Genomic DNA, 25,245 nt, shown 5'->3' on the forward strand with positions numbered 1-25,245 from the left:
TGGCGTGGGGAACCAATGGGAAGCGAGTATAGAGGCGGGCTTTGGGTTGCTAGGGAGCGGCTTGCGGCTGACTTCCGTTTCCGGTGAGTGAGGCACGAGGATTCGGTGTTCCAACAGCGGGAAAATGCGGCCTTTGACTGAAGAGGAGACCCGTGTCATGTTTGAGAAGATAGCAAAATAGTAAGAGTGCGCGGGGCCGAAGAGGGAGTGTGTGTATGCGGGAAGGGGCGCGGGTGGAGTGGGGCGTCGGGCCAGAGCGTGTCGGGTCGGACGCGGCCTCCAGTCCTTATTTTGCCTGCAGCATCGGGGAAAATCTTCAGTTGCTGGTCGACAGGCCGGACGGCACCTACTGTTTCAGGCTGCACAACGACCGGGTGTACTACGTGAGGTGAGGCGGGGCCGGGTGGGCAGCATGGACCCGGGTGGGGACCTGGGTCCCTTCAGCGCCCTTATCTGACACTTTCCTTACCTTTTTAGTGAAAAGATCTTGAGGTTGGCTGCCAACATCTCTGGTGACAAGCTGGTGTCGCTGGGGACCTGCTTCGGAAAATTCACTAAGACCCACAAGTTCAGGTTGCACATCACAGCTCTGGATTACCTTGCACCCTATGCCAAGGTTTGTGGGGTGGTTTCCTGTGGGCCACTGGGGATGGAGGAAGTCAGAGATGAGGGCCACCTCAGAACACAGATGATTGGGGAGCTTCTCCACCACGGAGTCCTGAATAGTGCTTGGTGTCTGCCAGCACGTGGACATGCTCTAAGGCCTTGTTCTTGGATATAGTTAGGGCTCTGGGGCAGGAGGGCTGTGTGGCTGAGTAGTGATAATTATCTCCAGTAAAGTAGGAAAGCCTGAGCAAATCCAGCTGAAGATCGAAAAACAAAAAAATATGTGGCTGTAGTGAAGAGCATAGTGGGGTCCAGGAAAAGAACTGTTAAACTATCCATGGGAGAAGTTGCTTGTAGAGTTGAGGAAAGAACCTCTTGGCATTTCTGTTTGCGGGGTGAACAACTTGAGGGAAACATGCTTTTCTTTTTTTTTTTCCTTAAAATTCTTTCAAGAAATTAATCACAAATCCAGTAGTTAGGTCATTTGTAGGGATATAACAATTAGCATTTTTATGTTTTTTGAATTTAATTCTCTTTTTTATAGTACAAAGTGTGGATAAAACCTGGAGCAGAGCAGTCCTTCCTGTATGGGAACCATGTGTTGAAATCTGGACTGGGTCGAATCACTGAAAATACTTCTCAGTACCAGGGAGTAGTGGTGTACTCCATGGCAGACATTCCTTTGGTGAGTACAGATGCTAGCTGTTATAAAAATAAAGTATCTTTTTATTCAAGAAGGATCTATTTTTAATCTGTGTACTTGAGAGACTAAATTCTCAGCACCTTTTGATTTTCTCAGAGAACTGTATTTTTTCGTCTTTGTTATTTCCAGACCTCAGTGTGTGCTTTTGAATGACTTGAGTGAATCAGTGTCTCTTCTTTTGAATCCCAGGGTTTTGGGGTGGCAGCAAAGTCTACACAAGACTGCAGGAAAGTAGACCCCATGGCGATTGTGGTATTTCATCAAGCAGACATTGGGGAATATGTGCGACATGAAGAGACATTGACTTAAAAAGAAATCATCGCAAGGACTTATGGCTGTGTAGAAGGGCCTAGCTTTGTTTCCTGTGTCTGTGTAGGCGCCACCATCATGTTGAATTTTGTCAACACTGTGACCTCTTCAGGGACTTTTTAGTTTAACATTCTATTATGGACAAATGCAGGCTGGATTCTCATTAAGCAGAAATGGCTCAAGTTTCTGATCTATGTGACTAAATAGAATAATGTGTTTTATGTTTGAATCATAGGGCTTCTTGTTTTGAGTAACAGGTTCTAAATCACTGGAACTGAGAACAGGAATAGCTTGTTATTGTTATCTGTGATAACATTTTCCAAAATTCATGATAAGAATACAATGGATTTTCTTAATTATTTATTAATATTATGAAAGATAGACGTTGCCATATCAGAATAGTAGGCTATGTCTGGGCTTTTAAAAATGAAATTTGGTTAAAATAATAAGAGCAATTTGTTTTAATTTTCTATATGGTAGGTGCTATATGGTGTGGATAAAAACTTGGATTCAAACCCTAGTTCTGATACATACCAGCTGTATGTTGCCTTAGATAAGTCATTAAACTTCAGTATGTTTCATTTTCTTTATCTCTTTGAAAAAACATCTTTAACCGTCTACCTGAGAATGGTTTTTAGAACTGAAAACCACGATTATAAAGCACATAGCACAATGCCAGGCAAATGATGGGTTTTGAATAAATGGTAAGAATTATTTTTATGTTGCATGTACCGAGTATTTCTGTTACTAAGAATAGGATCTTAGTATAATTTGATTATATTATCTTTGGTTTTCACAAGCTATTTTCTCGATCTTTTTCTCGGATGGCGTGATTTCAGGTTGAGCGTTATTTTTATCACCTTGTTTTCCTAAAACATAATTTTCCATATGAACCTTTACTTACCTTACTGGAGTGGACAAAAGGCAATAATCAGAGACCCTGACAATAATTCAGCTCCCCCCTTCCCCATGCCTCCCGAAATCACTTTTAGAATTATTAAAATACTTTTTAAAAATAAAAAACATTCTAGACACATTTTTTAAACTGCCTGTATTATAAAACAATTTCTCTAATGATTATACTGCTTATTTTAAATTTCAGAAGTGACATCTCTAAAAATAAAACATTTTCAACTACAAAAAAAGCATTCTACCAACTCCTATTTTGTATACAACATATAAAACTGGGTTTTATATGTTTTTATCCCATTTTTTTCAACCTTTTCCCTTCCAAGTTTCTGTGTTAACCTCTAAATAGACTTAGTGAAGGTTAAGGGACCACTGTATGATGAATAGTACTTTGGTGGTAGTATTTATCACATACTTTAGAAATAGCCAACATCATAACTTACACATTTTTATTCCTTTATTGACATTTTGCGTAGATAAGAGCAATAAACTGAAACTTTCTAAGAGGAGAAATTGGGTTTTTTCCCCAAAAACTTTATAAAGCTGATTTAACCAAATCTTTGAAAAAGCTGCCCCAGAAGAGCCAGATGCTGTAGTCGTTTTAGCTTAGCATCTTGGCTTCTTTGTGTCTGTAGTCGTTGGGACATTGAAGAGACGCTTCAAGAAATACAGCTGCATGATTCCAGAGAGAACAATAACAAGGCTCTGGGCTGCTGACCACCAGTTCACATAGTTATAGTTTGACTGGAGAAGGAAAAAGTCAGCCATTTTCCTCATGCGGGCAAAGTTATAATATCGCCACATGTGAAAGATGTTGTTCTGTACCTTTCGTGTACTTTCCTGTGGGACAGAAAATGAAATAAGCAGTGGGCTCCTCCGTACCCTCCATTTAGCTTCACCTGGGCGTTCACCAGCATTAACCTCAGTTATCTGGAATTTGAGTAACTTATATGATTTTACCATATGTAGTGTTGATAAATGGTAGTTTTGCTGCGTGTGAAAAAATGGCCTGGATTTTATTTTATTTTTTTTTCTTTTTGTATAGTGAAGCAGTGCTGAAACTAGAGAGCTCTTCCAGGGTAGCTCTAGATTTTAGATAGTATTTAGCACGTCATTGCCTTTCTGGAGGATGTCTTCAGCTCTTTGTTTATAGTAGAAGACAAAGGTCTGCAAACTTGTTATTTATAGAGCCAGACTGTAAATATTTTAGGCTTTGCAGGCCATACAGTCTGCCATTGTAGCACAAAAGCCACAGGCAATATGTAATTGTCAATGAGCATGGCTGTATTCTATTAAAACTTCATTTACGAAATAGGCAATGGCCTTTTGCGCATCAAGGAGACTATCATGAAAATGAAAAGATATCCCACAGAATGGGAGAAAATCGTATATCTGATAAGGGACTTATATCCAGAATATGTAAAAAAACTTTTACAGTTCAACATGAAAAGCCAGTTTTAAAATGGACAAAAGATTTGAATAGACTTTTTTTCTAAAGAAGATATACAAATGGGTTAAAACTCATAAAAAGATGCTCAATTTCATTACTCTTTAAGGAGACAACTGAAAATCACAAGATGCCACTTCACTAGGATGGCTAATAGAAAAACATGTTTGTGAGGATGTGAAGAAATTGCAACCCTCACTGTTGGTGGGAGTGTAAAATGGTTTAGCCACTATGGAAAACTAGTTCCTTAAACAGTTACCACCTGACATAGCGGAATATACTACTATACATGAAAACATGTTTAACATAAAAACTGGTATGCAAATGTTCATAGCATTATTCATGATAGCCAAAAAACGGAAATAACCCAAATGTCTGTCAGTTGATAAATGGGTAAATAAAATGTATATCCATATGATAGAATATTATTTAGCCATGAAAAGGAATGAGGTACAAATATATGCTACAAGATAGGTAACCTTGAAAATATGTTAAATGAAATAAGCCAGACACAAAAGGCCATGTTGTATGACTCCACTCATGAAATATATAGAATAGGCAAATTTGTAGAGTCAAAAGGTAGACTAGTAAGTGATTGCCTAGAGCCAAGGAGCTTAGGGAAAGGAGAGTGACAGGTATGGAGTTTCTTTTTGAGGTGATGAAACTGTTCTGGAATTAGGCACTGGTGATGGTTGTAAGATCTTGAGAATATGCTAAAAAACATTGAATTGTACACTTTAAAATGGTAAGTTATATCTCAATTAAAATAAAACAGGCAGTGGGCCAGGTTTGGCCTGTGAGCTGTAGTTTGCCAACCCCTGGTATAAAATAAATGAGGAATTTCAAGAGCTCCAAGTCATAAAAGTTGAAGGCTTCAAATCCCTTTGTTTAGTTGGTTTCTACCCAAATGAACCCTTGGCTCAAATGATATCACTACCATATTTTTAATCTTTTCTCCAAATTTAAAATCAGTTTCTGTAGATGTTTCCCACAAAACAATTACCTCAATTGCGTCCAGAGTATCATTCAGTTGTGCTCTTTCATTCTTCTGTTTGTGGGCCATTTCAGGCCCCTCATAGAAGACTCCAAAATTGAGGTACACTTGCACAGAACCAAAGTGATTTTGCTGATTTTTTAGACAAAGTTGATAAAAACCTGTAGGAATCCGTAGATCATTACCAAATCTTGGTCTCCTGCCCCTTGTTGATTTCCCACCCTCTATATTCCCTTGGAGGTGTCTATTCTCCAGTGTTAAATGTGCTGCTTTAGTACCTTCTTTTCACTTAGCAAATACGAAGATCCAGTTTTTGATGTGGAAGAAAGATACTTATCTTACATGGAACTTATTTTACTAAATATTATCAATAATAGTTGTTTTGCCAAATATTACTAATCCTATACTGCAAAGAAAACTTTTCTCACTCTTTAATTTCTCACTCTATAATTCCCATATCTTATTAAGGAATTTCTCAACAAATTGCATTGAAATTAAGAGCATGCTGTTTACCTGCTTCTTGTACACCATTAGAGCTGGGGAAAGTAGGGAAAAAATTGATTTGCTGTGAATGAAAGGAACTATCCTGCCGGAGTAACTAACTGCAACATGACCTGTACAGGGACTGATGGATTGGGATATGGTACTGGTTCTCAGCTAGAGTCGCCTCCCCTGTGTTGGAGGAGGGAGGAGGAGCTGGATGAGGTGTGGCAGTGCATTTGTCAAAATGATTGGAAGTTACTACCGGCGTGTAGTAGCCAAAGATGTTACAATACTGAATATCCTGTGCTGTACGATGAAGGACTGTCTTACGCTCCTGTTGAGAAAATGTTGAGAAACATCTATTTTTCATACACGTGGCTGGTAGAAAGGGCAACTAAAACTGACTGGTGCTGTCCAGCGTGGGGACAGGTTCGATCTGGCTTTAGGAATTTTCTGGTGACCGGAGAAGTGCTTTTCTTGTAGAATATGGTTATTTTTCATGGCCATGTGTTTCCTTTTGTCCTGAGTCTGCCTTTTGGTAACTGGCTCAAGTATTCTGATGACTAGAAAGAGATGCTATTTCATAATAAATTGATTAATTGGAATTTTGTATCATAAATGGGTCTGTCTGTTTTGGTCATTTTCCTATAGTTTGGTGAGTTGTAGATGATGAGATAAAATTGAGCTTCTGGAACCTGGAGTTACAATAATTAGTTACCTGGAGACTCTGCCCCCAAACTGTCAGTGTCTAATGTCCTCGGCTGTTGGCAGTCTCCAGGAAAACTGGTTTTTGGTGTTAATGGCTAAATTTTTTTCCTACTGTTTCACCATCCCTATGTGAAAAAGCCAGGGCTTTTATATCTCAGGTACTTAATTATTTTCAGTACTTCTTCATCATTTCAGCAATTTCAAAGAAACCCGATTATTATAATAGCTATGGTGGTGAAAACAGACCTGTTTCTTGGGTGGAGAAGTTAATCTGGCCCCGAACATTCTGAGAGGTTTCTATGAGGAAACCTTGGGGGGTATGTGCAGTGGCAGCAACATGCCGGTCATGTGACATTCCTACTGTCCGCTGAACCTGCCAAGACACATTAAAGAGGGAAAAAAGCCCCTGCTATCAAGAAGCCAGTTAAGAGGTTAAGATTGCTATCCCATGATCATCAGCATAGTGGTTCTTTTAAAAAAAATTTCAGTTATAGTTGACATTCAATATTTTATATTAATTTCAGATAGCACAGTGGTTCTCAAGGGATGGTACTGCCCAACTCCTGAGAATTTGAATTGAGACAGTGGTGTTGGGGAGTGGGGTGGGGAGGAACAGCAAAACTAAACATCCTGCAGTGTTAGAAAAAGTAGTGCAGGGCAGAAGAATTGCCCCAAATGTTAATAGCAGCCCTATTAAGAAGACATATCACAGACCATACAGCTGGTGTGTGTCAGCCGGTGAGTATGATTCTGGTTATAGAGTTCTTGACTGAACTTGCTTGGTTTTGAGCTCCCTGGTGTTGTCCCAAACTTGGGCTTATTTGATGCTTGAGGGCAAATAAGGCACTCAGTAGCCACTTGTCACCAAAATGGGTCTTGAGAAGCCCAGGCTACAGTAGCTACTGTTTTATTTCAAATTTAGAGGTAAGAAAAAACTCTGATAAGTTAATTTTAAATTTTGAGGTAGAGTGTATACATACTCTATTATATATAAACAAAGATTAGAAAGTTAACACGTTTCTAAGATAAAGAACAAAGGAAATGAACAGCCTCTAGCTTTACTACTGGGCAGACCATCCTTGGGCACTGGTGTTGGATTACAGGATGGATGAACATACTTGGCCTATGAACAGACAACTTGAAAACATCTACCTTCCTAACACAAACAGGCTCGTCTGGCCAAATAGAGAAGTCTTGAGCCAGTGATTCTCCAATTTGCCAGAATTACCCCTGAAGGCAACAGAGTAAATGTTCTTCCACCCCCATAAACCGAAGTGTCTTTCTTTGAAATCGCTGAATCTGTCTCTAAAGTTCATGTGACTTTCCATTTGACTTTGTACCAGATGCATATTATTTTAAAAATGTATTCTGTCCCCTCTCATCTCTAAATGTGATGATGACTCCTCCAGGAAAAGGCACCCTGTTTGTCCCATGCCTTTCAGCAAAGTTCCATAGCCCCTAGTTTTAGAAGCCAAGCCATATGTTTTAGTGATTATTCATCTGTTGAGAGTTTCCATCTAACTGTAGGTCCATTTCATTAACAGGTGGGGAATCACAGCATAATAAAGACAGTTTTGAGTTAGTCTAAAACCTGACCCACTTTACAAAAGGAAATAATAAGTCCCTGGTATGGCCAGAGGAGCCCAGGTACCCACCTCATAACTGAAATAGAAGTATCCAGTTTGGTGGGCAAATTGCCAGAAGCATTCTGTGCCTCCTGGAGGGATCATGACTGCAAAGTCATTTCGGTCCGCTCCCCAGAAGAGCGGCTCCCCAGAGCCACTAAGGGGTTCTGTCTTCAGGCTCCTAGCAGAGGTCACTAGAGTCAGAACCACCAGTCCAGGCCCAACGAGCAAAGGGAACATGCTGGTTCCTGGAGACTTCTCTGCAGGTGAACTACCTGCAGCCCGGTGGAACCAAGTAGTGTAGATCACTGCCAGGGTAATTATTAACCCTGCAAGTCACACTTAGGCCAGTTTCAGGGCCACACACAGATATTCCATAATAGAACTGGCATGAAAACCCCATGTTTGGCTCACAGGAAGTTTCCGCTTTCACCTCAAAAACTCAGTGCCTTACTTCATGGGTGCTAGGTAGAATCTCCTAATTCAGAGGAGGTATTTCCATCCTTCCTTTTGGCTGCCATTTTTCAGTTTTCTTGCTTCTTAGGGATAAACATTGAATAAGTTTATTTATAGTCATCTGATTATAAAAACAGAAGTTGGCGAGGAGATCTTTTTCTCGTATCAAATTGCTAGATGATACCTATTGTTCCTATAAGACATGGGGCAGCACCTGTTTTAGTGGACTTTCTGTCCAGTGCTACAGTTTAGAGGGCAAAGCACAGCATGGAAGTATGTGCAGAAGTTAAATGGATGAAGAGAGTGAGCAAAGGACAGTGGTCAAACCCCTCCACTGATAGTCCTCATTCTGCTCCCTTCCATCTCATGAAACCCCTTAAAGACTATTACATTGTTCAAACCCTTGGACTTTCTTTTATCTATGACTTCTTTGGCACCTACAAGGGGAAAAAGGCTCATTGAACACCCAGTGACCTCATGGTCGGCACTGAGCTAAGAGATTTACTAGCATCTAACTTTATTCTCACAACAGCTCCACAAGGGAGGTACCATTACCTACTGCGTTAGAGGTGAGGAAATGGACATTTGGAGATCCCAGTGGCTGGGTCACTGTCCCACAAGTAGAGCTGGAACAGCAGAGCTCCTGAGTGGGCCTCTCTTACCCACCAGGACAGTGTTTCTGCCAGTCTCTGAAGCCTGACAATGTCTAAATGTTTTTATTTCGGCCATAACCTTAAAAAAACAAAACAGCATTAGCTTCTAACCAAGTGTTGCTTCAGAATTCATTGCATTGACTCCACGTGGTAATACTTTTAACTCACAAGCTAATAAGCAGAGAACAGACTTCATAATTGTATTTGGTTCTAGCTGAGGCCAAATGACATCACAGCATCCTGAAGGCACAGTGGCTCTGCAGCAGTCTCACTAAGGTGAAGATGGGAGAGACTGGTATCATTTCTCAGTACACAGTGGCACAGACACCCTCACCATCCCACCACTGCCACTGTCCTAATGCTGCTCATGTAATCAGCAGTGACTTAGATTCAGCAGAACAGCACACGGTAAGTTTTATAGTTCTATATTAGCTATAGGTTTAGTTTTTTGTTTGTACACATTTCAGTAATATAATAAAAACCCTGAAGTTCTTAAAAAGTGTCAATGGACTAGTGCATTTTTCAAATTTGAGAAATGTTGATTAGGATATTTTGCTTCCCTAGGTGCATCACAGTGTCACTTTTCTACTCAGACAGAGTCATCTTAATGATGTGAGAGTCAGGGGAGAAAAGCTTCTGGATCCTAATCCAGTTTGGAGGGAAACCACAACTAGCTGCAGTGAGACTGAAAGGAGGTGGCTTGATTGAGAGATCAAGTTCTCATTGTAGTTTCATTTGGGATTAATTGACAGAAAAACAGTAGTACCAAACCCCAAAACAGGTAGTCAATGTGTAATAAAACTGTACAAAGTTTCCAACTTGTAACTATAGGATGAGCTTTAAAACTTTAGCATTTCTTTACATCTTTCACTCACTCAAAAGTGAGAAAGGGAAAATTCTTTTGGCCCCAGAAGTATGTTATATGAGGAAATGGACAAATTAAGAGGAATCTTTCACATCTCTGTTTAACATGGCTTTCACAGATTAGAACATCCAATACAGTTTGACATCAGCTTTTTAACATAGTCACGGTGGTTCAGCAAAGCTTGTTTAACATTTTGCTACCTCCATCTGTTCATACACGCTGTGCTGCAATTAAACAGCTACTTAAATTTGAGAGAAGCAAGACTTTAATGAAGAATGCTACAAGTTATGGACAATAATTAGTTCTATTTTAAAAAAAGATTACAGAAAACACTTTACTGAAATTTTTTTTTTTTTTTTTTTTTGCTAAAAAGACAGTCTTTAGGATGTCCAAGAGGGACAGCAAGCACAACACGGTACAAAAGGAGAGGGAGATGTTGAATTCCAGTGCAAGACACTAACACAGCACAATTAGGGAATCAGAAGCAATCTTTTCACAAAGAATGGAATTAGGCATTTATATTCAACCAGGATTTAAGCTTTAAAAGTCCAGCATAAGGAAGGGAACTGGGAAGAGAGAATGTGGGGTAGGGACGGACTAAGCTTATCTACAATCACCAAAAAACACACTGGTTCAACCACATGAGAAGTGGAGGTTAAACCTGCCTACATAGCCCAACAAATATTAAGAGCAAATGCCAAGGCAGTCAGGTCTAGGTGCTGACGTCATAACAGGCTAGAGTTTTTACAGGGACCCTGATTCCACCAGGACAGGTCTCAACCTGGGCTCATGACAGACGAAGTTCTTTTGCATTTGCATCGGAAGGCCAAAGCTTTCCCTGGAACAAGTTCACTCCAAATAATACTCACGTTGCTGGTTTTAACAGGTCATGGAGTCATCAGTGGCTACTAACCAACTCCACCATTCCCTAGGAGAAGGTCCTACTGATTACTGGGGATTTGAATTCAAGCAAACCACTAAAGAAGGGAAATACTAATGATATTCTGGCACTGTACAAGCTATCTGCCTGTCATCTCTGCCAAGTACATGGGATGGACTTGGCTTTGCTTCTCAGCTCCATGATCTCCAAGAGCGATGAAGTAGAACTGGTACCTCCCCCATGTCGGAGGAGGATGCCTAAAATTTTCATCCCAGCCCAGAGCAGACTATCAGGGGCTATTATTAGGAACCGTGCTCCTGTGAATTCTGTGGAAATGAAATCTTGTTTCAGTTCATGCCAAGTCTTTTCATGGTCCTCCAGCGATCCTTAATCATCACAGCTGTTCGGTTAACAAAGGGGTAATTTTTAGAAATGGCAACCCAATTTCCTTCCCCGAATTTCTGCACTCCAGCCTTGACCCACTCACTTTCTTCTACAGTCCATTTCTGCAAAAGAAAACCAAAAGATTTATCACAACCTGTCTCTCCACTTATTCGCATTTTCATACAGTAAAGAGGTAAACTCAAGAATCCTAGGAGAATAATCTGAACCTAAAAGAAGGATTTACATTTTTAAAACACAATATAGACAATAAGTTAACACTGCGGATTTGGACATTTAATAATAAGAAGGATTTACATTTTTAAAACACAACATAGACAATAAGTTAACACTGCGGATTTGGACATTTAATAATTTTCAATGTCCTGCCATTCCATCTTCAACTAATAATCACATCTGTATTCATACTTCAAACGCGTGTGTTCACGGTCAGGAAGATGTGTCAGGTTTCTGTCCTAGATTTTTCTTCCGGAGAATAACTACAGTAAGTCCTCACTTAACATCATCGATTGGTTCTGTGACTTGAAGTGAAACAATGTATAATGAAACCAATTTTACCATAGGCTAACTGATATAAACGAGAGTTAAGTGCATCTAATCAACATTATAACAAAGACATTGAATGAAAGGACGTTATTCGTTATTGGAGGACCTGCTGTTATTACTTTAACTTAATTTGGGTTATCAGAAAAACGCAAAAGATTTTTTATCAGATGCGTGGGTAGTCTATGAAATGTGGGTACTTATTTTACCTCTGCTCTACCCACACAACCAGAATAGATCAGAGAAAAGAATTTTAAATTACCTGCTTTTTGGTTACACTTGTTGTGCTCTCTTCATCTGATGCTGCTGGAAAACATTAAAAGTAGACATTTCAGAATTCACCTTTCTCTGTGTAAAACACCAGAAGACATATAACGTGCCTAAAGGGAAAACTTGATTCAAATTTCACCAACTTTGAGAAAAGAAAGGACATCACTAAAGGATAATTTGTTTTTGTCTTTTGTTTGCAAGATCATTTCAGCCCATGAAAATCTGTATAAAGCAAATACTTTGCAAAAAAGCATTCAATAAATGTTGGTTAATGATGGATTTTGGGCTCTTTAGTAAAACTAATATTTTCTAAAATTACTGAGGGACTGTGGTATTTAAAACCCAAGCATATATAACAGTTTTACTGTTTCATGCCAGAACTTTCAAATCCCTTGTCCTTTTATATAAGTAAAGTTAGGTTCAATTCCTTAAACAAAAGAATGGGGTGATAATTTTTGCTTCCCACTCCAACAGAGCATGGGAGATATGCTCAAGTTCCCACCTCTAACCATAGGGAAAGAGATGAAGCCTCAAAAAAACATGGGACCGCAATAATTTTATAAAGGGCCAGAGGGCTACAGGAGGGCATACGAGTATAAAAGACATGCCATTTCAAGCCAATAAGAAGCAGTTAAAAAGGTGCAAGAAAAGACAAAGTTGCATAAACATGAACCTTGCTAGAGTGTCTGCCTTCACAGAGGCCCTGTCCCAGCAGTGCTTCCTGAACAGTGGAGGAAGATGGCTTGCAGCAGATTGTTTATGTTTAAATTGTGAAGTATTTCATACTATAGTGGAATCAGATTTCTAAAGCTGACAGATCTGGACTGCACTGGACGTGGATGTTTTCCAGAACTTTTATATCCTGTTTTTAAATATTTAATGATTTTATTGATTTTTTGTTACTTCTCCCCTTTTCCCTGTGATCTTGATCTTGCCAACTACATTTTTGCCTCTAAGGTACTTTTTAAGGACAAAACCTATGAGATTGGCAATGGATTACTGTTCTGTTATAAAAATGCTTAGAATCTCAAAAACTAAGGTTTAACACTTAGATATTTCCATTAGAATGTAAAATATGTAGTAGAAATTCTAATGCAAATGCTATGAAGTTTAGTATTAATTATGCAATAGTAGTTTTTCATCTTTAGGAAAAAACATGTAGAAACTGGTAAGAGATTTTTTACTTAAACAAGAAATAACTACTATTTTTTCTAATTCTAAGACTTTAGCAAGAATATCAACTACAGTTAAATATAGGACTTATTAAAAGTGAACCAGGAATTTTCCATAAAATGCTGCTTTAATAGTCTGTTGTTTAATGAAAAAAAGGACATAAAAACTGCCTCCTCATGAACCACAATGAGGAATGTATTACTTTTTTGAGTTTGGAGACAAGCAGTTTCTGGAATGTTAATGTGACAGTAACATGCATCTATACTTCAGCAAGTGTCAAGGAAGAGACCAAGGAGAATCTCCTAGCTTACCCTGAACATGAAACAGTTCATCCTCTTCCACCCAAGTCTCTTTTTCTTCAACTCCATTAGAGCTGTTCCACTTGCCTTTGGGTACTCTGAGGAGAGAGAGAGAGAGAGAGAGGACAAGGTATAAAACAAATTCATCCTGGGTCATCCTATATTCTGCCCTTGGCTCACTCGCGGTCCTATATTCCTCCTTGTTTTGCTGTGACCACATTCAAGATTCACCTACACACAACTCCCAAATCCTGACCTGGCCAGGTCTCTGCATGTCTTCATCCCCCAGGCTGCAGGACCACTCCTCAAACTCAGCACTGAATACATCACTGTCCTCCTCAAAATATTTAAGGTCTGGGTATTTCATAAATGAGTAATGGAAGCAATTTGCTTAATAAGTGCAGACTTGAAAAAAAAATCTTGAGTTCCATGAATTTACTATGAAATTACCTAATGGGCTGCACTATTTCCTTTGTTTTTAAATTGGATTATATCCCCAACAATGTTTTTTCTAAGAATAATTTGCTGGAGACAAAGCGAAGGATGTTTTTCCTTCTCAGGGTATTAGCAGTGTTGATTACTATGAATAAATAAAAGTAGGTTTAAGTTTTATATCCACATATTTGAGTGCTGGGATAAAATTGATTTTAACTTCTGGGTCCATTATTTTCACTCAGGTAGCTGTTTGCTCTTCCTGCAGACTTCCTGCAGATCGGTTTGGTAGCCTCCTGCTCCTCTGAACTTGGCATTTATTATGTGAACAAATGCTTTGGTACTTCCTAATTTCTCATGTTGTAGAAGGGGCTGAGATCTGAGTCCTCACCTTAACTGTTAGTGGCTGTGTGATTCCAGGCAAGTGAGGTCACTTCTTGGTGTTTATGCTCCTCACTGGTGAACTTAGAATTTGAGGAGCAGTGGTCTAGAGGGGTAAGCAAACTACAGCCTGTGGTTGCTGGTTTTTGAATAGCCCTTGGACTAAGAATGATTTTTACATTTCAAAGGGTAATGCAACAGAGACACAAGTGGTCCACAAAGCCCAAAATCTTAACCCGTTGCTGGCCTTTTAGAGTTTTATGTATGACCCCTTAAATTGCAAGAACCAAAATCATTTTATTTGGTTAATAAATACCTAGTAGGCACTTGTTCTGTGCCAAGTGCTGTAGAGGATATAAAACTCTAGTAAGTCATGGCCTGCCCTCCAGGTGGTACACCCTAATCCTGCCTTCCCCTCCGACTTGCCCTGGTCCAGCCTCCCCCAGGTCTCAACTGCTCATCTGGCAGCCGTGTCCAGCCACTCTCCTCTCCATTCCCTCAGTGGTGTCTTATCAGGCCTAAAGATTAGTTGAATTAGATTTGGGGCATACTTAGAAAAGCAGATGACAGAGCATTCCCCTGCCCCTTCTAATTCAGTAGTCAGGAGCCTGAGAATTTTTTTTTTCTCAGCATTCCACAGGTAATTGTGATATGAAGCCCAGTTTGAGAACCTCTGCCTTATAGAATATAATAGGAACACCCTTTTATCCATCCAGACTTTTCTCCCTTCATCCTCTCTGTGCACTGTTTTCTCTAGCCATACAGACTACATGACATTTTTCAGAGCATACCAGGCTTTCTCATGCCTTTATGCCAGGGGTTCCCACTGCCTAGAACCTCCAGCCCCCAATATGCTTGATGACTTCCTACTCATTCTTCAAGGCCAGCTCAACATTTGTCCCTCTTCAAGGCTTGCTCCACCAACTCTGCTGAACAGGCTCAGCTCTTCTTCCCTGGAGCTCCCAGGCTCCTCACAGGCACTTCCTTTACAGCCAGGGTCACAGGATCCCTTTTTTTCTGTAAAGGGCCAAATAGGATCTTCGGCTTTAGGCCTTCCTGTCTCTGTTGCAACTACTCAACTCAAGGTAGCATCAAAAGTAGCTACAGACAATACAGCCACAGACAATACATAGATGGGTGTGGCTGTGTTCCAATAAAACTTTATTTACAAAAACAAGCAGCAGGCATACTGGGCTTAGGGGCCATAGTGTGCCAACCTCTGCTTCAGAGTATCCATCATACTTCATACCCTTGACGCATGAGAGGTGGCTATGTCTGAAACCTTCAGAAATCCTCCCATTTATAAAACCACTGTAATCATACTCTGTCCAGTTTCCTCATCTGTTCATGGGAGCAAAACCTACACTTCACAGGATTACTGTGAGGAGTAAAGATCATGTATCAAACAAGAATAAAAGTGTGTTGAGCTGCATCTGCTTGCCCAGCCAGTGACTCACTCACTTCCAAATGCAGATAATGGTGAAGATTTGTGCCTGAGTATGGCTCACCTCTCAGATGACAAAGCCTCTTGGTACCTAGCTCATTCTGCCAGAGCACAGGTCCCCAAACAACTACGACAGAGAGCAGTGGTAAGAGATGGCAAGGGACTTGGGAGACCAGAGAGGTGATCACTTACAGCAGGATGACCAGGGGAGATTCATGAAAGAGGCAATTTTTAAGAGGCAGCCTGGTGTAAGTGGTGTACAAGGCACGGGCATTTGTGTCAAGACAGACCTGGATTAAAAATCCCAAAGCCAAACTTTGCCACTTTTCAGCAGTTATCACTTAAGGCAAGTTAACTTTTCTGAATTTGCCTCTACAAAACAGGGCTAGTATGCCACTCGCAGAGTGAGGACTGTAGAGACTCAGTATGATAATAAAGTGCTCGGCCCATGGAAAGTACTTAACCAACGTCAGCTTCTCTTCCCCTTGAGGGACGGGTGGGATTCTGACAAGCAATGATGGACAGATGATAGTCGAGCCATGGGGAATGACAGGGAGCAAGAGTACAGTAGTGGAAAACAAACAGCGTGTTCCAGAGAGAGCAAGCTCATCAGTTCGCCTGGAGGGAAGGGTCCACAAGTGGGCACAAGGGGTAGCTAAACTCAAAAGCCAGGTCAGGGACCATGACGGGGAGCAAAATGAAAGCATTCTAACCACTGCCCCACAAAACCTAGCAGGAAGTGAGCGATTAGTAAATATTTACTGAGTTTGCCAAGTCTTAAATGTCATAGAAGGTGCAAAACTATAAATATTCATAAATCTCTTAAGGATCAAAGTATAACATGGCCCAATTCAAACAAATTTCTTTTAACAAATATTTAGGAGTCAAGCACTCAGAAGTCTGCTAAAAACAAAAGCAGCGATGAATAGGAGGCTCCAAAACCCTTCCATCCTTACTCATGCCCTAGTGCAATGCCTGGAAGCCCACGTGTGGGGCTTCAGAACTGGCAGGGATGGCTATGTATGTCGTCACTCTCCACTCCCGAGTCACATTCTAGCAGTCTGAGCAAGCTTTGGTGGTGAAGAACTTAGTTGAAAGTTACTTCATTCATGGAAGCAATACCAGGCCCAACCAGGCCCACCAACTAGCCCCCAAACTGCTACAAAGAAGGTCTTCATACTTGGGATTCTTCTCCGCGGGGAGGGGTTGGTTGAGAATGGCAGGCTTGGACGGTGGCACTGGAACGACCTCCTGGGAGGAGTCGAGGCCTGGGCTCGCCTCAGTACTCTGGCTGTCCTCCTCCAGAACCAATCTGCTTATTGTCATGCGCTTGTTCTTGGGCTGCAGTTCAGAGCCACCCTCCCCCTCAGCAGAGGCTGAACTTGCATTTTCATCTTTTCTTGGTCTCTTGTTTTTGAGGGCTGGTGATGGTGGGGGTGCTTGTTTAGGAAGTACCAGATCTTTCTGGTCCAGTTTTGAGAAGGCTGCCTCAGAATCTTGTGAACCAGACAGAGTCTTGAAAGCTGCTTTCAGAGTCATAATTCCAATGGTGGTTGGTGTATTCTGTAGCTGTCTGTGAATAAGGCAAACACAAAGATCAGTTTCATCATTGGTGATGCTCATCCGAACAGCCACTTTCTCAAAGTGTGAAGCTTCAAATTAGAGGACTCAAGTCGAGGACTCTGTTTGAAAAAGAAAGGTTGCTTATACAACCTTTACACAAGCTTCCATTTAAGTTAAAACTCTGGAGTTTAAACTGCAAATCAGAGAACCTAAAGGAACTAGGGCCAATGACACTCCCTCCAGGGACCTCGTTAGCCCACGTGAGGTCTAACCCATTTAGTCTGCATGGACTAAAGCAATGCTCCATTATGTAAGAATTCTTCATAGTGCCTAAAAACTAACCACAAGTCCATCTAGAAAACCTACTGATAATCCAGCAATTTCACCTTGAAGTCTAAACTCTTCTTCCATCTGTCCCAGTCCAACCCTCATGCAATAGGAGTGAAAAGACTGGTCTCTATTTTGCCCCTTTTCTCCTATAATACACTTGTGAATGGGATCTTGAGAATTCTCAGCATAAGAAGTGTGCCAGTCTTGGAACAACTGCCTTCTTAAAATAGAGTGCAGTTCATCTGTCATTTGGAGTAGCTAGTATGCTTTAGGTAAAAACTGTGAGAAGGCAAACTGGCATCTCATAGGCCTGCCACACCCAGCCAGCAGATAAGTCTTGTTGCCCTAGCCTACACAAGTGCTTTTGAAACTTGAATAACTGCCAACATTCAAGAACTGGGAAAGCTTAAAAAAAAAAAATTTGGACATCCCACACAAAATGTGAACTGAAGTTTGGGCATTCTAATGTAGCAACAATCGCACGAAGCTGAAAAACATACCCTCTCTGGTTCAGTGCCATGCTGTCAATTATCCTAGATCCATTTTGCTCCTTTACGTTTCCTACCAGGCCCCCACAGGCATCTAAACTTGTGTTCCCTGCTTTGGCAATTGGTCTTGGGAATCTGATTCACAAGTCTGAACACTATATTAAGAGATCAGGTATCAGCAAGGAAGTATTGAGTAGATATGTGAACAGTAACCCAGTGACATGTTAGGAGCTCAAGTCACCAGGAGGAACTAAGAGATCCTCGTCGAAGGAGGGGACTGTTTCCAACAGACCACTCCAGTATTTAACCCAGGATCACAAGAGGGCATCCCTCTCACCTTGCAGGTTCTCTGGGTGGCTTTTCCACAGGCTCTGGTGCTGGCTGTTTATCTTCCTTCACTGTTGTTGAGGCAGCAGACTCAGATTTCAAAGCTTTTTTGGCCATCTAGGAAGGAGAGGGTGTCATTAGGAAGAGGAAGCCACAGAATTTCATTAATTCTCTATATTCAGTATGCAAACATGTTCACCTACAAATCCAATCTAGGCATAAACTAGAGAAGGACAAAAGGAATGGACTTATAAGAATGATCTCAAGAACATGATTTGAGTAGTGCTAACCATCTTGACATTGAAAGAATTCTTTAAATGTGTGATTTTACTTTGTGTCTCCTCTTCCATCTTTCCAATCTCATTCTTAACCTAGTTTCTGAATCCTAAATACACCTTTGGGGTCATGTACAAAAAAAAAAAGTCAAACTTTTTTGTTTTCAAACTTAGGATAACTGATGGTTTATATTAATATCTTTGAATCTGTGTATAGATTTTTTTATGACTACATTTCCACAAATATGTTTTGCCTTTTAACAACTCTTTGAAAATCCTTACTTATAGCATATAAAGCTCTAAGTAGGCCAATCTTGCTCTAACTCCAATTGCTCATCCATCTCCCTCTGACTGAAGTTTTACACATTTCCAGTCAGTCCAGCATATTCCATTTCAGGTATATGTATCTGTGATGAGTGATGTCTTAAGAGCTGAAAGTTCTATCCTCACACAGAAACAGGGGCAGCTTATTTTCCAGTTACCTGGAATACAAAGAAAAGAAAGGATCCTAGGCCAAGCTCAAGTATCCTAACCCTTGCTCCCTGATTATTCCAAACTATCTGCTTTACAAATAATTTGCCATTTGACAGATGACTGCTAGGTTCATAGACACTATCCTAATATAGGCCTTGAACATCTATTGTTATGAGCGATATTTTCAACACTCAAAATTTTGGTTAAAAGAAAAATCTCTTACTGTTTTCTCTTATCACAGTCCACCTTCTAAGACAGATGGGGCTCTCTTTCTTCTGTGTACTGTCTTGAGCCTCATTGCTTCCATTCTTTATGCTTAAATCTTTGATCTAATTGAATGTCTTCATTTGGCCTCTTTTGCCTTAACATATATCTAGTCTCCAGTTATGCCTTCTTCCTGTTAACTGTCATATCACATCTATCAAGCCACTCTTCCTCCCAAACTTAACTCACATTTCATCTCTGGGAACCACCATCAGCTCTAAGTCAATGTTCTCCTACTTTAACAACTGATTAATCACATGTAGAGGAGGTGAAAATAGGAGGCGATGGAGACCATCTATGTTCCATTTGCCTCTGCCAGGATTTCTGCTTCTGTATATATAAGGTATTTAATTAAGGAAGATAGTGCATACAATTCAGTCTTTCCCACACATTTATTCTGTAACTTCTAAAAAGAACTGTCCCTTTTCTAATTGCCTGCACATTCTCAAGGCCATATCATGGTTATGGGAAGAGAAGGCCAAGGCTCACTGTGAGGAGGTAGGGCTCTGCATCATCCAGGTGACTCTCCAGGAAGCGCAGCATCTTCTGCTGGAAGGTCTCATAGGAGAAGTTCTGGATAACAGGGTGAGCCGAGTTCTTTTCACGGATAATGTTCAGGAGATCATTTCTCAGCTTCTACACACAAAAAAATATTTGCAACATGCGAAAGGAGAACTCCAATAAACATTCAATAATGATGGGTTGAGACACTATTATCAGAACTTCCACAACGCTGTCAGTGAAAATCCCTGGTACACATATCAGAAGGGCAGCCCCCCCCAAAGAAGGGGTCAATCAATTGTGGATCAGCCACAATGGGTTACTATGCAGCTATTAAAAAAGAAAAAAGAACTTAGGATCTAAAGTACTTCCGTACATTTACATAAAAATTTTAAAGTTGAAAAAACAAAACAAAAAGGATAAAACTTTTTATACGCTAATACAGAATGATCTCCAAGCTAAAGTAAGTGAAAGAAGCAATTTACAAAAATGCTCAAATTAGTGTGTAGAATATGCTCATATATGTATGTGAGAAGAACAGGAAGAATGGGCATATGTGTATGTCTTTATGTACACACACACACACATTTACTTGCTTGCGTAAACAAGGTATCTCTGAAAAGATAAAAGAAAAAAACAAACACAAAAAATACTGGCTGCTTCTGAAGAGAATGAGATGGCTGAGTGAGATGGGAGAATTTTCACTAACTTCTTTCGTTAAGCTTTTTGAATTTTGTATTTATTATGTATATGTTACCTTTTCAAAAACTAAAATTTAGATTTGTAAAGAAAAAAAAAAAAAAAACAAGAACAAGGTACCAACAGGGCTTTTGACACCAGAAAATAGAGGAGTTAAGTCCTAATAAAGGCAAATTCTCAAGTCTGCAGGATCAGCATTTATGTAAGTGAAGATCAGCATTTATCAAGCTATCAAAACTCGATAGCTTGATAACTTTAAATAAAGTTCTGTCACAAACCAGACATAAATGGGCAAGTAAATGACTTAGGTATATTTGTCTAATAAAAAAATAAAATTTGACAAAAGCCTGGATATAAAAGATAACATGCTAAAGGTGATGAATATGTAAAGATAACTATTTAGCTCACATTCCTGAGAAAAAACCTTTTTCCTGTTTTCACACACACACACACACAAACACAATGAAATGGATTTGTCATAGGAGCAAAAATATATGAAATTTACCTGAGTTGTGGGGTCCTTGGACATATGTTTTTTCAAAATTTTTGAAGCCTTTTCAAATTCTTTGTTTTTGATACAAATAATGACGGCCTACAAAAGGGGGAAAAACTTTTTTTAAACTGTTGTAATAATGACATGAAATCAGAATGTCAAATATCAAAATATACCTTACTAAAAAGTAAAACCGAGTATTATATATCCAAGAACTTTTTCACATTCTATCAAATTCCTGTACTTAAAAACTAACAATTATTGTTCAAGTGTTATGAACAACTGTAAGCTCTCAGTGTATAGGGTAGTAGATTTTCAAAAAGATGGCTGATACAGCAAAGTCTGATCCCCTGAACGACAGACCATTTGTTCAGTTTGCATAGGATCTTCTAAGGAAAGGCAAAATTGGCAGGAGTCATTCCAGGTCCCCAGAACAATTAGTTCTGTTCTTTTTGGATGCAAAAACTTTGATGTAATGGAGGTGGGGGGAGGGGTAGAGGGGAGAATATACTTGGGGGTGGGGAGGACATACTGGGGGTGGGCAGGGAGGCCATTTGCTGACCACGGAGTTCTGCTAGTTCCATTCAGGAAAGGCCTGAGGCCAGTTCTGTAGGAGAATCAACACAACCTCTCAGCACCATAAGCCCCAGCTGGCAATTCCAGTTAAAGTGTGCAGGGAATTGCTGAGACAAAACAACCAGAGGCAGGCAAAGTTAGACAAAAAGTTCCAGGTAGGATGAGAAAGTCATATCAGCCACAGAGAAGAATAAGTCTTTTGGTAAAGAAACTCCAAGAGAATATATGGAGAGGGAAAAATAAGAGTAATTGAAAATTTAAAAGGATATTTAAAAAACATGACTTCTTTTAAAAATTAGAAAAGCCAGGGGGAAAATGGGAGCACTTCCAGTTATCTAACAGGATAGAGTAGCTACCTCATATTCAGTCTCAAGAGAGGTGTCAGACACATAAGTGCGTATATAAGAAAAGGGGGGGGGGTGGAAAACTGGTTCAGAGATATTTTCAATCTTCACAGGGAAGAATTTAAGGAGAAACACCAAGAGAAGGAGGACTAGCAAGGCAAGTCAGTTTAAGTACTAATCTCTGGTGATGGTATCAACATGCTGAGCGCAGCCCAAAAGGGCAAAAAAAACCTGATGTCAAATGCTCTTGAACAGCAGGCACAACCATAAGTTCTTGCTGCCCAGCGAAGGTAGTCTTTCAATTTAATCAGATAACCATTTTCACTTTTACACCATTTTCAGCAGAAAATTATACTAAGACTATACTTACTTTCTTGCATACGAAAGGTTTTACCTGTTATAAATCATTTAGGTCGTATTATGTTTTAAAATTTTATTTGTATACAGTACAATTATTTTTTTTCGGGGGAGTGTACTGTTCTAACACATGTATTGACTCCTGTAACCACCACAATGATACAAAAACCACAGATACACAGACCTCCCTTGTGCTGCCTGCCTTGCTGTAGTCACCACCCCTTGCCCCATCCCTAACCCCTGGCAACCACTGATCTTTTGTTTTGGCTCATTAAGAATGTCATATAAATGGAATCATAAATGGCCCTCAATATAATGGCTTCCTTCCCTCAGTATAATGCCTTTGAGAGGGGCAATACCAGTAGTTGTTACATTAGCAATAGTTCCTTTCTTATTGCTGAGCAGTATATCTGATTGTATGGATCTACTATAGTTTATCCATTCATCCACTGAAGGACGTTTGGGTTGTCTGTGATTTTTGGTGATTATGAATAGAGATGCTAAAACATTCTTGTACAGGTTTTGATGTGAACATAGCATTTCTCTAAGATAAACAATGAGAAGGGGATTGCTGGGTCATACGGAAAGTATGTTTAACGTCGTAAGAAATGACCACACTGTTTTCCTCAGTGGTTTTACCATTTTGCATTCCTGTCAGCAATGTATGAAAGTTCCAGTTGCTCCACACCCTCACTAGCACTTGTTAATGTTAGTATTTTTTTAAGTTTAGCCATTCTACTAGGTATGTCCTAGTATTCATTGTTGTTTTAATTTGTACTTCCCTATTAACTAAATAACGTTGAGCATCTTTTCATGTGCATATTTACCATCTGCATGTTTTCTTTGGTGAGTCTTTTGCCCATTTTTGAAATAAGGTTGTTTCCTTTTGAGAGTTCTATAGATAGGATATGTCCTTTGTCAAATATAAAATTTGCAAATATGTTGTCCTATAGCTTGTCTTATTCTCTTAACAGTATTTTTCTCAGAATACAAGTTTTAAATTTTGATGAAGTCCAGTTTATCAGTTTTTTCCTCTTATAGGTTATACTTTTAGCATCATATCTAAGAACTTTTTGCCTAAGTCCAAGACATCAAGATTTTCTTTCATGTTTACTTCTAAAAGTTTTATAGCTTTACATTTTACATTTATATTATGATCCATTTTGAATGAATTTTTGCATGAGTTTTTCAAGGTTCATTTTTTGCATAGAAGCATCCAGTTGTTTCAATACCATTTGTTGAAGACCATCCTTTTTCCATTGAAGTGCCTTCACATTTTTGTAAAAAATCACTTAGTCACATTTGTGTGGTTCTATTTCTGGACCCTTCTGTTCTACTAGTCTATATGTCTGTGGTCACGTGAGTACTTGGACTCATGGATAGTTAAGTCCTCCAATTTTGTTCTTTTACAAAACGTTTAGTTCCTCTGCCTTACCATGTGTATTTTAGAATCAGTCTGTATCTATAGAAAATCCTACTGAGATTGTGATTGGAATTATATCTATAGGTCAGTTGGAGAAAAATGACATTAATTATGTATTGTCTTCTAATTCATGAACATAGTATGTCTTTCCATTTATTAGGTCTTGATTTCATCAACAAGCAGATTGATCCACACACAGACACAGCACGCACGGCTAGACAGACACATAACTAAGTATTTCTCTTTTTCTTTTTGGAGCTACAGTAATCCCATTATCCAGTTTGGTTTTTCTGCAGTTTCAGTGACCTGCAGTAAACTGCAGTCCGAAAATATTCTATGGAAAATTCCAGAAATAAAAAGTTTGTTTTAAATTGCAGTTCTAAGTAGCATGATGAAATCCCAGGCCACCCTGCTTTGTCTCTCCTGGGATGAGAATCATTCCTTTGTCTGGCGTATCCATGTTGTACCTGCCTGTTAGTCACTTAGTAGTCACTTGGTTATCAGATAGATTGTTGTGGTATTGCAGAGCTTGCATTTGAGTAACCCTTATTTTACCTAATAAGGCTCCAAAGCACAAACAAGTGATGTTAGCAATTAGGAGATGCCATAGGTGTATATATAGGAAAAAAGTGTATATAAGATTGGTACTGTCTGTGGTTTCGGGCACCAACTGGGGATCCTGAATGTATCCCCCACAGATAAGGGGGGGGGGGCTGCTGTATTATAAATAGCACTGTTTCGGTAATTTTATTTCACATTGTCACTGCTATTATATGGAAATATGATTGATTTTTGTGTGTTGATCTTGTATCCTGCTATCTTGCTCAACTATTTAATACAGTTTTTAAAAATATAGTCTATGGGATTTTCTATACAGACGATCATGTCATTTATAAATAGAGACAATTTTATTCCTTCCTTTCTAATCTCTTGCTTTTTATTTTTCAACTTACTCATTAGCTACATCTTCCAATATGATATAGAATGTAAGTGGTGAAAATGGATTCTTGCCTTGTTTTGGATCTTAAGGGCAAAGCATTTATCTTCCACCATTAAGTATAAGCTTAGCTGTATGTAGGTTTTTTGTAGATTCCTTTTATCAGGTGAGGAAATTCCCTTTGATTCCTAGTTGCCAAGTGTTTTTTTGTTTGTTTTTCTCATGAACTAATGCTGAATTATGTCAAATGCTTTCTGGCATCAACTGATACGACCAGATAGTTTTTCCTTTAGATAGGGTGGATTACATTGATTGATTTTCAAATATCGAACCAGCCTTGCATTCCTAAGCTTTAGGTTCCACACTCTGCCACACTAACTGCATCTGCATCCAGAGCTAAGCAGCAGGGTAGACAGTAAAAAAGGCAATGGAATCTGTTCCAACTTCCGGTGATCACAGCTCCACTGCTAAAGAGAAAAGGGTCCTCTCCCTTCAGTTTCAGGTGCCTGCCCTGCTGCCACTGTTACCACTGGGCCACTGCTGCCACCAGTGTAGTACTGTCTGGGTGCTGGGGTAGAAGAGAAGGGAGAAAAGGAAAAAACAAACAAACTG

The 25,245-nt window shown here is 39.6% G+C and overlaps 3 protein-coding genes across 5 annotated transcripts in view; 1 reads left to right on the top strand and 2 right to left on the bottom strand.

The window, feature by feature from the left end:
- Positions 1 to 52: 52 nt before the first annotated feature.
- NIP7 (NIP7, nucleolar pre-rRNA processing protein) lies at positions 53 to 2,345 on the top strand. Of its 2 annotated transcripts, none has more exons than XM_011382576.2 (5): positions 53 to 180; positions 302 to 388; positions 478 to 616; positions 1,151 to 1,291; positions 1,439 to 2,345. In XM_011382576.2, the coding sequence occupies exons 1-5, from the start codon at positions 125 to 127 to the stop codon at positions 1,460 to 1,462; spliced, it is 447 nt and encodes a 148-aa protein (XP_011380878.1). In that variant the 5' UTR covers positions 53 to 124; the 3' UTR covers positions 1,463 to 2,345. The 2 variants fall into 2 exon arrangements, with proteins under 2 accessions (XP_011380878.1, XP_011380877.1); XM_011382575.2 differs by having other exon boundaries at positions 1,499 to 2,345.
- Positions 2,346 to 3,133: 788 nt separating this feature from the next.
- On the bottom strand, positions 3,134 to 9,856 carry TMED6 (transmembrane p24 trafficking protein 6). Its single transcript, XM_011382577.2, has 4 exons — positions 7,815 to 9,856; positions 6,406 to 6,532; positions 4,978 to 5,129; positions 3,134 to 3,367 (listed from the first exon to the last, which is right to left on the bottom strand). The coding sequence occupies exons 1-4, from the start codon at positions 8,022 to 8,024 to the stop codon at positions 3,134 to 3,136; spliced, it is 723 nt and encodes a 240-aa protein (XP_011380879.1). The 5' UTR covers positions 8,025 to 9,856.
- A 149-nt stretch (positions 9,857 to 10,005) lies between these two features.
- The window catches only part of TERF2 (telomeric repeat binding factor 2), a 24,633-nt gene continuing 9,393 nt past the window's right edge, over positions 10,006 to 25,245 (bottom strand). The window contains exons 4-10 of one of the 2 annotated variants that reach the window (XM_011382578.2): positions 21,009 to 21,095; positions 19,793 to 19,939; positions 18,301 to 18,407; positions 16,763 to 17,155; positions 13,338 to 13,423; positions 11,846 to 11,889; positions 10,006 to 11,144 (exon numbers count right to left, since the gene is read on the bottom strand). In XM_011382578.2, coding sequence (XP_011380880.1) covers positions 10,986 to 11,144; positions 11,846 to 11,889; positions 13,338 to 13,423; positions 16,763 to 17,155; positions 18,301 to 18,407; positions 19,793 to 19,939; positions 21,009 to 21,095 — 1,023 coding nt within the window. In that variant the 3' untranslated portion in view covers positions 10,006 to 10,985. The remainder of the gene's footprint in view (positions 11,145 to 11,845; positions 11,890 to 13,337; positions 13,424 to 16,762; positions 17,156 to 18,300; positions 18,408 to 19,792; positions 19,940 to 21,008; positions 21,096 to 25,245) is intronic. The other variant, XM_011382579.2, reaches the window with a different exon arrangement.

The sequence above is a fragment of the Pteropus vampyrus genome, unplaced genomic scaffold (assembly GCF_000151845.1).
Source record: "Pteropus vampyrus isolate Shadow unplaced genomic scaffold, Pvam_2.0 Scaffold483, whole genome shotgun sequence".
Classification (NCBI taxonomy): domain Eukaryota; kingdom Metazoa; phylum Chordata; class Mammalia; order Chiroptera; family Pteropodidae; genus Pteropus; species Pteropus vampyrus.